This window comes from Telmatherina bonti (assembly GCF_933228915.1).
Source record: "Telmatherina bonti genome assembly, chromosome: 21".
NCBI lineage: Eukaryota > Metazoa > Chordata > Actinopteri > Atheriniformes > Telmatherinidae > Telmatherina > Telmatherina bonti.
Genome location: NC_136630.1, coordinates 10,277,108 through 10,290,230, shown reverse-complemented (window position 1 = coordinate 10,290,230; position 13,123 = coordinate 10,277,108). Strand labels below are relative to the sequence as shown.

At 38.5% G+C, this 13,123-nt stretch overlaps 1 protein-coding gene across 1 annotated transcript in view; it reads left to right on the top strand.

Moving 5' to 3' along the window:
- Nucleotides 1-3,013: 3,013 nt before the first annotated feature.
- Nucleotides 3,014-13,123, top strand: part of LOC306771960 (glutamate receptor ionotropic, NMDA 2C-like) — a gene marked incomplete at both ends in the record, with an annotated part of 64,010 nt that continues 53,900 nt past the window's right edge. Inside the window, 2 exons of the mRNA XM_079261327.1 lie at nt 3,014-3,364; nt 6,538-6,636. Coding sequence (XP_079117453.1) covers nt 3,014-3,364; nt 6,538-6,636 — 450 coding nt within the window. The remainder of the gene's footprint in view (nt 3,365-6,537; nt 6,637-13,123) is intronic.

Genomic DNA, 13,123 nt, shown 5'->3' with positions numbered 1-13,123 from the left:
CAATTTCATCTAGGATCCACCCATTGTCATGAAACGATATCACAAGTAACTGAACACATTCATTTCCATTCATGTCAAAATCTGAATTTTGTGAATGGCACGACACAATCATGTCTGCTAACTGCTCTTGCTGATAGCATACCAAACCTGTACCTGTTGCACCTCTAACTGGATGATTTATATCTGCCATCATTACGTGCCTTTTTCTGTTGACAATACACTAAAATCTTAAAATAATAAAAATGTCACCTTAAGTGGCAATAACACTACTATATATTTCAATGCACATTTCTCCCCTTAAAGGACAGGATGGAATGATTAAGGTTTTGCTAAACCACATGCCTTACAAACTAACAGCAAAATCCTCCTTGTAAAATACATCTTTGCAAACCAAAAGACATGAATATATAATATTTTGAACCATGTAAACAGAAGCAAACAATTATATCGCAAAGATAAAGTAAAGTTATTACGTTCATATCATTAGCAGTGATTATTTAGTCTAAGCTGCTGTTGTCTCACTGCTCTGGCTGAGTGTGTTTGCAAAGATTTTCCACTGCTGAATGAACCACATTGTTTTGTAAAAAATACTTGCAGGAGGATAATATCAAGGTCAACCTTCCTCTGGTTTTATTGCAACAGACTTCCACACGTTGATTGAAAGACTCCTTTAAGACTTTGTGGAAAAAATGATTCTGCTGTTTTTCTGACCGAGTGACTACAGCTTAGTGACAGCCGACTCCACCGATGGCAGATCTTTGGTCTGTGTGCTGAAGCTGACAAATGATGATGGACAGATGGTCCATTGAATCACCTGTTGTGCTTTCCTTTTAGCACACCTTTTCCTTAGATGGTCCTGACAAACAAACCATGTGGATAGTTAGATAGTGAATTTATTCCTATATAGACTCACGGGGAAAGGCAAGTTCAAAATGTCACATGCACGCCACAATAAACCTGTAAACTCGTTGACCTTTATTACAAACCTTTTCAATGAGTATTAGCAACATGTCATCTGCATAAAATCATGGAAACACACAAATATATATGCATTTATTTCTTTTTAAAAGGCCGCTTCATATCCATAAATCCAGCTTTATCTAATAATAACAAAAATGGATTGTTTCAATGGGTCAAACTGTATATTTACTGTTTATGGCACATAAAGCCCAGGAGCTTAAAACCTTATGAGGATGAGTAATTGATTTGCCTGGAGGCACACATTTAACCGGTGCTGATTTGAATGAAACGTGGGAGGTGCTGTTCATCAGCAGAGTCTCTGATGCTCACAGAAGAGGCCGACACACCATGTATCCCATCTTATCAACCAGATACATGTGTGTGGATTTGAACACTACCCTTTTACAATGTGAAAGCCCACCTGCCTTTATCAAACGGTTCAAAGGTATTGATTCAAAATAGGAAAGATCTTCAAACAGCAAATGCTCCATTTGTGTAGCTTAATCCATATGCAGATGGTGGAGGCTGGGAGTTGTTCAGTGAATGAGAAGCAGTGATGTGTTGGGTGATGTTCAGTGGGACAGTGACCCACTTTATATTGAGTACCAATAATCTTAATAGCATTTCAAGAAGGTTTTTTATTTTAAATTTTCTTCTTTATTTGTTCTCTTTAGCTTATCTTATAGATATTTTCTCTTTTGGGATATATTTTAAATATGTATTTATTGTCCTACTATACTGTGTTGTGCATTAGAGCTCTGTACATGCATGTGTTTTTGATTTTAGCTTTTGTGTGGTGCTACTTTATAAGGAAACATATTTTAAAAATTGTTCAGGACATTGGTTGGCAAAACGTAAGCCTGACGTCTCTCAAGGGAAGTTATTTTTGTATTTTGATCAGTAGTGGTGCAAGATAATAGAGACGGAGTATGATTACAAAAGTACATGTTTTGCAAACTATGTAACTGAAATACTTCTTCACAAAAAGGACAAGAATGAAGATGTTTATTGGTTACATCACACACGTACACGTACAGCATGCCAATAAACATAAACTGAAACATTTTTGTAGAGTGTACAAGTACACAGGTAAGTTGGGTGACAATATTAAGCAGTAATAAAAAGACTAAGATAAAATAGGATTAAAATAAGCCAAAGAATACTAGCAAAATAAAAATCGGTAAAGAGGAATATTTTTATTTATTACAACTAAACTTAACAGATGGCCCCCTGTGATCCTGACTTATATAAAAATGGATTTGTGTCTGATGAGAAGAAATGTGGTGATGTTTTTGTAGACTTACATTTCACGGCTGTGTTTGAGCTCACCACAATTTTTTTTCCTGTTTTCTTTTAAGAATGAGTCTTAAAACATCTATAGATGCTAAAATCTTAAACTGTAGCCAACAATAAACATTGAAAATGAAATGTATACGTATCTTTGTACTTAATAAATAGAAATATACTGTATATTCTTCTCTTTTTAAATGTTGGACATAACTTGACAAAACGTTGCTAGAAAAAAAAAAATCTTTGTTGTGTTTTAATTTCGACAGCATTTTTGCTGTTTCATTTTGGAGAGATGCTGTCTGAAGTCGTGTAATGTAATAAAATCCCATGAGGACCTGGGTGACAGTTTTGGCATCCTGGTTGTACTGTGTGTCCGTTTGTCTGTCAGTGTGTGTGTGTTAGAGTGTGTGTGTGTGTGTGTGTGTGTGTGTGTGTGTGTTGAATCACAGATGTGTAGAGATGGAAAGGTGATTACACTCATGACACTACGGTTGGATTATGGAGGATTAAATGCATGCAGACGCTGACACACATACACACACAGTTTTCATGATGATACAAGAGTCTAAATGTAGAGCCAGTACCGACAGACATAAAACGTCAGGAAGAAAGACAGACATGAGGGGAGAAATGAGGGGCAGATGTGATTTTATAGCTTGTGAGTAATGTAAAAATATGAAAATGAAGCAGCTTGAATATGGGACTGCTGCTCCGTTTGCTTTGATTCCCCTTTCTTCTCCTTTCCAGGCAGTAGGCTGCCAACATGGCATCTCACAGGGGACATCCTCCTCCTTCTTCTTGGAGCCCAGTCTTCTTCCTTCTCCTCTTCATCCTCATCAGCTCCCCGATGCCACTGTGGGCACGGCCGCTCCTCATCCACTCGTCCATTAACGTGGCGGTGGTGTTCAGTGGCTCCAGCTACCAGAATGAGGTCAGAGGTCGTCTCAGCGGGGAGAACTTTGTTGACTTGCCTGTGGTGGTCAGCCCAGTGACTGTGCTGGTGAATGATACCAATCCCAGAGACCTGCTGACACATCTCTGTGATACCATGGCAACAGAGAAACTGCATGGGGTGGTGTTTGAGGATGATGTGGGCTTGGGTGCAGGTGCTCAGGTAAATACAAACACTTTTAAATTCATTTTATGGGTTTTTTAAAAAAAATTAATTATAAAATATCCTCTTCAGAGTCACTCTGTTCAGTCACTCACATCTGTAAGCAAAAGCTACGCATGGAAGTTTTTATGCGATAAAGCATCTGTTTTGTCAGCTTAAATCACAAAGAAGAACTAATTAAGATGCTAAGCGTGGACTGTCTTTCCTGAAATTAAATATTGGTGTTTGAAAAAGTTCATTAAAGTAAAATAAGTGGCATTGAGTCACAAAAGGACTTAAAGGTGGAGTATGTAAGATTTTCAATATTTTCAAAATAAGTTAACTAATATAAATAACTACAATCATAATTAGATAGTTTTTTGAACATGTAGGTTCCAGTATGTCCACATTTGATGCGTTATTAAATTACAAGTTTAATTAATGACAAATGACGAAAAGCACTTTTTTTTTTTTTTTTACTGGTAGGTAAATATTTAAGAAGGGTCTTTGTCATTAATTACACTTGTAATTTAATAACACATCAAATATGGACAGACTGGAACCTACATGTTCAAAAAACTAATTATGATTGTAGTTATTTGTTTAGTTAATTTATTTTGAAAATATTGAAAATCCTACATACTCCACCTTTAATGCTCAAAAGAAGTGTTTCAAGGAATAGTCAATGTTTTTTTTTTCACACAGACATAACATGAAGAAACCTAAAGAAAAAACAATTTGGGTTGAAGTCATTCAATCTAAAACAGAAAAAAACAAGCTTTCTTTTTGACATTTAGACATTCATTTTTCTTTTACACTATGACACATTCAGAGTTTTTTCAAAGCTTTTTTAAATTCTCTAAATCCTTAAAAAAATGTTATAGTATGAAGCCGCAGACCAATTAAACAGCTGCATGAAATTAAAGTAAATGATGCCCACAAAGCAGGCGACATCCTGAGACATCCTCAGGTCATGATTGAAAAAGAAATAGGAAGTGAAGTTTATGTCTGGAAGAACAACAAAACCTTCAGAGTCAAGTGCTTGGAGCATTGCTAGAAAGTCCGATCCAAACTTGATCTTGTCCTTGACCTTGATGGAGTCATCAGAAAAAAAAACTTTTCCTGCACTCTTAACACAAATCCACCATCAAACGTTTGCTAATTAAAGTCTAAATGAGTCTTATGCATTTTGGAAATAAGTCCACTGACCCGAAAGTTGGGAGTTCAATCCCTAATTTTTCGATGTGCATCCTCAGACAGACCTTGAGCCTCTTTCGGCATCTTGTGCTCATTGATGTGTGACTTTGTATGAAGTCCTTCCTGCACTTGTTGAAAACACAAACATCCACTCACCCCTAACACAAAGCCTTTAATGTGACAGTAGTTATAGGTGTTTACAGGCTCTGCCTCCCACTGCCATTGATGGGAACATAACACCTGAGGGTTACAGCAGCACACATTAACCAAGAGTTTAAAGACTCAAATGGAGACACAGAAGCTGACAACAACGCAAAAGAGATGACATTGATCAATTATAGCTGACTGCATGCTAGCAGGCAGCACACGCTCAGTCCTGCAGTGTGGACTGATGTGCACGGGATAATACAGAATAAACATCTTCATTTTTTTTTTTTTTATCTCAAAATTTTGTGATTATCATAAATTGGTAGTCAAAACACCCTACAGAAAACAGTCTAATGTCATCCCTTTGTCCCCTGAGAGATAGTAGAAGATGGATCAGTTCTGGGTACACTGTACCCTTCGGAGCATCAAGGGTAAACATGCTGGGAAAGTTTATAATATCAGCATGTTTTAACAGCTGTACTTGTGTTTAAAATCCCTTTTTAAAACCTGTGATATAAAACAAGCATAGGTTTTAGAAAAAAAAAAAGTTTTTTTTTTACCTGTATTTAACTAAATATACTAAAACAAACTGCTAAGAGCTGTGCAGAACCTAGCTTAGGTTAGAACGCCTTGTGCACTGTAGGTGCAACTATTTACCATTTTACAAGAGAATACCTAAGCACATCTCACAATTAATAAAACTGAAGAAAGACATATTGAGTTTAACCCCTAAGCAAGAAGTTAATGCTTCTGTTTTGACAAGCAGGATGTTAGGAAGTACTCTCCATGAAGATTACACTTTCCTATTCAGAGTAGTAGTTAAATATTTGAGGAAACTTCTTAAAACAGAAACGATTCAAACTAACTTTAAAGATGCACATCTATTTTAAATGTCACTTCGACTGTTTATATTTTCACCTGTACAAAATAGGTGAGATAGATATGAAATATGTACAAAATAGAGCTGCCCGAATGGTACTGAAGTGTGATTTCAGGACAAATATCATCACATTGCATAAGAAACTTAACTGGTTGTTGGTCAAAGACAGACTCTTATATTCATTGACAGTTGTAATTAGAACATATATGTTAAAACTACCTGTTATTTTATTTAATAACCTTACTTTTCGTGCTGGAAATCACAAATATACCACAAGATATGCAAAAGATGGAAATTTTAGCTTGCCTGAAGCAAAATCAGATGCCATAAAAGAACTGTCATGTATAGAGGCATGAAAATATGGAATTCTCTACCGAAGAACATGAAATTAACCACTGACCTAAAAAACTTTAAAGTATTATTAAAAGACTATTTTTCAAAAGTACAGGTATCTATATAAATCATAATTATAAGGGTTTGGTGATAAGTATAATAAATACAAATGAATATGTATTAGAGTAAACTAATTGATAATGTCGATAGAGGTGTACTAGAAGATTTGTATTATAGATAATCAAATATATAGGTTGATATCCAATTATAAGTAAGCGTATTTTTGGTAAATGAATAGTTTACATGATAGGATGTAACATGAATGGACATTACATGCGTGCGTTTACTTATGTAAAAATGGATGTAAAGAGATGATTTTGTGAATAGCTTGTATTCCAGGATTGAACTGAAGTGTTTATGTGCTGTGTAACTTTTTACAAGTTTTTGTTTTTGATATTATAATTGTGCCGGACCCCAGGAAGAATAGCTGTAGCTTGCTACAGCTAATGGGGATCCTCAATAAACTAAACTAAACCTGAAAATAAAATCTGAACCTGTTGTATGTATTTAAAACGAGAGCGCTGTATGGAACGTGTTTACCACGCAGAACTGATCATGTTTGTTTTTTTGTCTTCAGGTGGCAGAAGTAGCACAAATCCTCGACTTCCTCTCCACTCAGACAGCTCTGCCAATTGTGGGCATCAGCGGTGGTTCTGCGGTTGTCATACCCTACAAGGTACCACCAATATAATGAGCCAATCATTTAGACACTGGCTATTATGATCAGCACCCTGGAGCTTGAATTGAGCCTTGAGCAGTCTGCCTTCTTGCCACTATGATGAGCAAGATTAGTCTCACGAAATAAGCGAGAAAAAAAACCCGAAAGAAACTGATTTTTGGTGTGAGATAAACAGCAACCTGTACAGTAAACCCTGTCAGCAGCATTCACTCTTCACAACCTCCTGTCTTAGTGAGAACTCTTCTTGCGCCAACATCATTCAGCTTAAGACAACTTAAGTAGGTCAAAGCAGGGAAACCTACTTTGGCAAGCAACTTACTGCATGCAAATATTTGGATATGAGCAATACAGATGGGTGAATTAGCAGCAATGACTGCAGCCTTCGACCCTCATTAGCTTGTTTAATCCTTGGCTGGGAAAAGTCGGGGCTGTTGGAAGGGAAACTTTGCGAGGGGGGGAGATGAGTTTTACAGGCGATCTTTGCTTCAATCAATCATCCCGGGTGCACAAGAGGAGCGGCAGGTTTCTTCAGTCATGATTTAGCATGTATCTCATTGATGAATGGAGATGCAGAGCAGTGAGCTGTGTAGTTAGATTGTAAAGAAGAGATTGATGACACCAGATGGATTCCTAATCTCTACTTTTTTTCTACTTTTGAGTGGGAAAAGGCTCCATCCCCTTCTTCCTGTCACACTCCATGCTTTCTGCTCATCCGCCATTCCTCCCTTTAATTACTGAACTGCAATCTTCAGCACCTTGTATTTATAGATCCAACTCTCACACGTAGACACACACATGTGAATAAACACTGTCACATATGAAAGCGCACACACAAAGTGTTAAGTGGATGCTTATCCACACCTATCCACCACAAGAGGAATCCTGACTGAGCTGCGAGTGGTGGATTTCACCCCCAGGCGACAGTTTGTAAACCGTGTTGTATTTATCCGCTTCCTGTTAATCAAAAGGTATCCGCAGATGTCACGTCATAGATGGGTATTAAACAGGAGGAGTTATAGCTGCAGGAGGGTGATTGATTTGCTGTATTCTGATGGCAGAGCAGGAATGGCAGAGTCAATGAGTTAGAGACGGAGAGTGGAGAAAGATGCTTCGGTGAAGCTTGGCTGACAGCTGCCAGAAGGCAGCGTTTTATAGTCTCACAGAGAAGTCTCCCTTTTCTCTTACGTGTGTGAAGTAGTCAGTCTGGTTATCTAACTTGCCTTTCACTCTATTTTCACTTGTTTTCTTTATTTTTTTCCCCTGTTCTCTTTTCAGCTTCTCTCATTTCCATGTCTTGTTCATGTTTCCATTATTTGATATTTTTTCTCGATCAATTGTTTTCCGTTTTTTGTTTTGTTTGCTGAATCTTGTTCAGGCTATGACTAAATGTAAGCCACAGGCTTGTGCTCCTCTTCCTCTTTCTCTGTTGGAGCTTCAGGATGAATTAAACTGTTAAAGTGGAACTATTCTGTGTATTTCAGGCTAATTTATTTTTATTTCTGAGACCAGAAGGGCTGGGATTGATCGAGTTATTGTCACAAATCGCTTTATTTACTTCAGACCGACCCTCTCCGTAGGTTGTCGGAACAGCCTGTGGGCAAAACGAGTGGATTGAGACTCTTCCGCATTAAGCCCCGCCTCCCGCCACTGCACTACATCGAGAGCGCGCACCGCACCTGCTTTCACCGTTAACATCTCATAAACAGAAGGATTAGGCTAATATGAACTCAATAAAAAAACAAAATACAATGTCAACACATAGCATACAGCCCTACATGTTGGAACCTGAATCAGACCCTGAAAACGAAGTGGAAAACAGCAACCCACAGCAACGAATGCAGCAGGATGTCTCTCTTTGGTAAACTCACCAGCCATCGTTGGAAATAACTTTATCCCACGTTTTCCACCTGCCTGATGTATTTGTACATGCCCTTGTTAACCAGTAGAAGGTAACCAATCACCGAACCTTATCCCCTGGGACGTCACAAGGGTTTCCAAGTAGAAAAAAACTCTCTAAAACGACGCATTTTTCGTCGCCATGGAAACCGAATGGAGAGAGTGATGGAACTCAAACTCAAACTCAAACATGCGTTTACGTGATAAAAAACAGTGTCGTTCACATGTGTGAGGGACTGAGCTGAAAAACCAGAGAAGCACAAGGAATGTTTTTAGAAAAATATAATGTTTACATTTATTTAACAAAAATAACAAAAGAAACCTTTCAGTGCAATAACTTTGGGCCCATAAAAGAGGTCAAAGAAACCAAACGTCAACCTAGGTATTAACATAAGGAACTTAAACACTAACTGACCTACAACTGACACACAAGGGACACATATGTACTGACTGATCAGGCCATTTTGACACACGAGGGGGAGAGACAATACAATACTACATACCAACTGTAACATAAACTTAACTTATCAAAAAGTGTTACAAATAATCAGTTAAGACAATAAACTAAACAATCTGAAATACCTAAATAATACAAACCAACTGACAAACAATCAATAGAAAACCTAAACCCCTCCTATAAAAAAAAGATGGTTCTGCCCAATTAGGCCTCAGCCTGATTTAAGGAGCTCCAGTGCAGCCAGGACTCTTCTTTGGCAGGCTTGGGAACTCCAAGGAACTGGCAACTCAAAAGGAAAGTATATTAACTGAAAGCAAAGCAAATTGATAAGGTGACAAAATAAACCAAATTAACAAGGTGACAATATAAGTAAAGTGTGTGCACCCAGTTAGTTAACCCCCTGTCAACCCAGCTAATAAAAATATGAAAAATGATAAAGTATCTTTAAAGTGTTTACATAATGAGAAGGAAAAAAACGAAAGTTACCAGACCTTTACTGTGTGGCAGCTCATGCTGCCCTCACAACATGTCTGAGGATTCAACACTGACACTGTAGAAAGCTCAGAAAACTTGAAATACCATAATAGCACCCCTTTAATGTTGACTCCTTGAAATAACCAGTAGTGAGGCAGCTTCTTTTTGTTTTTGAGTACAAAGCCGACTGTAGGTCCCCCATGAAAACAGTGTTAGATTAGATTTGGATAAAGTTTTAGATTTTATAAGATTAATAAGAAGACACTCAGATGTACCATGAGTTTAGACTGCAGGTGTCAAACTCCAGTCTGCGAGGACCAGTATCCTGCAGGTTTTTGTTGTCTTCATGCTCCAACACACCTGACTGAAATGAATGAATAGGTTAACACAAAGTTGGTTCTCGAGGGTCCTGCAGTTTTTCAATGAATCTTTGTTCCAACATACCTGGCTTCCATTAAACGGATCCAACAGCCAATGAAGTTCTGCACAATGACTGATTAGTTTGAGTCAGGTGTGGGCAGGGATACAGGAAAAAACTGGCCTTTGAGGACACTCCTGGGTAAACAAGAAGCTGTTGGATCCATTTGATATGAATCAGGTGTGTTGGTGCAGGGAAACAACAATAACTGTCCCTAAAGGACTAGAGATAGATGTTCCTGATCTTGGCCTCAGCCTGGCAACTGCACCACAGCACTTCCCACCCAAGAAAGCTCTGGGCCTACACTCTCAAAAATAGACGTACAAGATAAGGACATTTCTGTACCTATTGCATTTTAAAGAAATGTTCTCTCAAAAGTACAATACTGGTCTTTAAGAGACCAGAAGCGCACCTTCAGAGTACGAAAAAGGGTTCAAAGTGACATAAAGTACAAATTTGTACCATTTCGACCATAAGGGTACCTGCAGCATTGAAAAATGTAATGTTAATGGCTGTAATGTTACAAACTAGAGCAGAGTTGAGTGATGGCAGTAGTACTACTTAACAGTCATTTACTACACCAGACAATGAAGGTCAGATGCTGCAAACTAAGTTTATGGCTGGTCAGTATTTTGAGTTTTTGAAGATTATTTCTAGATTAAAGATAAGATAATATTGCTAAGTGGCATGGACCAGGCCTAATGTGGAAAACATAAAAAACATAACTTGATAAGGTGAGGTTGAACTTGATAAGGTACAAAAATAGACCAGAACTGAAGGGTACAGAAATGTCTCTCAAAGGAGTACACCCCCAGCGACAAGCATTTGTACCTTTTTAGGTACAAGCTGGTACCTCTATTTTTGAGTGTGTATAGTATTAAAAAAAAACCACAAAGTCGCACACTGGTTTGGCAGGTGGGTCATGTGACTCGTGACTTCTGCTTATTTTAACAGTAAGAGTCGGGAATTTACCATTAGCGACAGACTGATTAATGTACTGTCATACAAAGTGAGCCGAATAGCAGTAAAACACATTTACAATACTAATAAAAGGATGAATAGTCTGGCAACATTGAGGATTAAACCTTTACTTTTGTACAAAACATCGACCCCCAAACTCCAAGTTTTCCTTTTGTCTTTGTAATTGTTCTGTTTCCTTGCAAAAACTCTTCCAACTTATTACTTCTTTACTTCAGTATTGTGTTCACACTTTCATGCAGGTCCTCTTCTGGCTCCAAAACAGTCAAAGTTTGTCAGCGATCGACAATCTCTGCTTTGCAATTTGCAGAGCCAGTCACGCCTCCTTCATTCTGGATAATTTTTTATCTCTGCCTGACAACGGCAACAAACAAACAACAGATTATCTATTGCAGCGAGTGACCATTTTTCTGAAGAGCTGAAACTGTTGAGTGACAGTTCTCTCCGCAGTCTGCATGCTGAAACCCTCACTCCGTCCTCCTTCACTTGCTCCTTTTTCTGTCTTATAACCTCTTGTCAGTGGTGTCTGACACAATGAGACAGGTGGATTGGACAGAGAAAGACGTATGCATCAGTGCATGATTCTTTAAGAGGATAAAAGAGCTCAATACTGCTTAATTATCAATAGCCTGATGATGAATATCTTTGATGGTGGTTTAAAAAGAAGCGACAGCCGCCCGGGCCGCCTATTTATGGTTCCTGTCTCAGTGATCTCGCTCTATAGCAAACAACAAGGAAGGAGGGAATAAGACAAAGATGAAAAGATTGAGGGGAGGAGAGGAAGTGTGTCTTTTGTCAGATGACATACATCAAGCAAGAGCAAAGAAGAGGAAATGAGAAAGTGAGAAGAACGGCGGAGAAAAGGCATAAAGACTTTTCAATAGGGCCTGCGTGCAAAGACGAAATTAAATATTGCAACGTTTCTCTCTGAGATAGTCAGGAATCAGAGCTTGAGTGCTTTTCTTCCTGGTCGTCATGGCAATGAGCTGAGCGATCGATAGGGGGTGCTGCTTCCAGTTTCAGATTCATTTTAACATCGAAGGTTTAACACAGGAGTGTCCAAAGTCTGTGCTCGAGGGTTGCTTCCAACATCTGGCTCACTCTGAGTGGCTCCAGCTGCCTATGACGTTATTCATAGCGACTGATAAGTTTGAGTCCGGTGAGTTCAAGCAGGGATGCATGAAAGACCTGCAGGATTGTTGCCCTTGAGGACCGGAGCTGGATACCCCTGGTTTAACACATTAACACATTGTTTTTTGCTTTGGAAGCTTGTCCCAGTTTTGGACATATCTGTGGGCAACATTTCAAACATATTGTTTTAACTGTGGTTGTTAATGTGACTCTCTGCATTTAGTGATTTATCTTCAGCCTGAATAACTGTGAATGCATTTCAGTGCTTTTTCTCACAACTTTCAGTTCACTGGTGTTCTCTAACTGTTGACTAGACTCCAGACTTCAGTCCTCACATGAAGACAGCAGTCCTACTAACAGGTCTAAAAAGAAAAATCAATCTCATTTGTTGCTTTCTGAAAGCCTCTGTGTGAGCTGTTATTGTCTGTGAGTCAATGTGCATTTTGTATTAATATTTGAGTTTTGTTCAGTTTTGTCATCCTTCCTGTTCCAACACGTGGAGGCCTAACCTGTATCCTCAGCAGTCTTTTAAAGTGGATTTAATGCTAATTGCACTAAAATGTAAGAGGGTGTTCAACTGAAATTGGTTTTCTGAGGTTCATCATACTAGGAACTGCTGCACATAGGGCGTGCCAGGGTTTCCATGGTTTCCCAATGAGACAAATCACTAACCGACCAATCACAAGAGAGTTCTACCGCGTAACCTTGCTACAAGCAGAAGTGAAAGTCTGGTCTGGAAGAGGTGAATCTCGAGTATCCGAGGGACTACCCGCAGCATAATGCGGTGACGCTATTACTGACCTTACACAGATGCTGCGCATGTATAAATCCAGCTTAAGTTAAAATCAAAGATAAGTTCCTTGTCTGGAGTCCAGATGTTTCCTCTCCATTCGTCTGAAGTAATCTGAACCCAAACATGTAGCTTCTCTGTGACACTTCTTCATCCATCCATCCATCCATGGATGAAGAAGTGTCACAGAGAAGCTACATGTTTGGGTTCAGATTACTTCATCCATCCATTCTTCATCCATCCATTCTTCTTCTTCTACTTCACTTCTTTGCAAACCTAAATCCATATAATACAGTCTGATAAAATATGTAGAATAATCAGAACTGTGGGCTACTCTTAG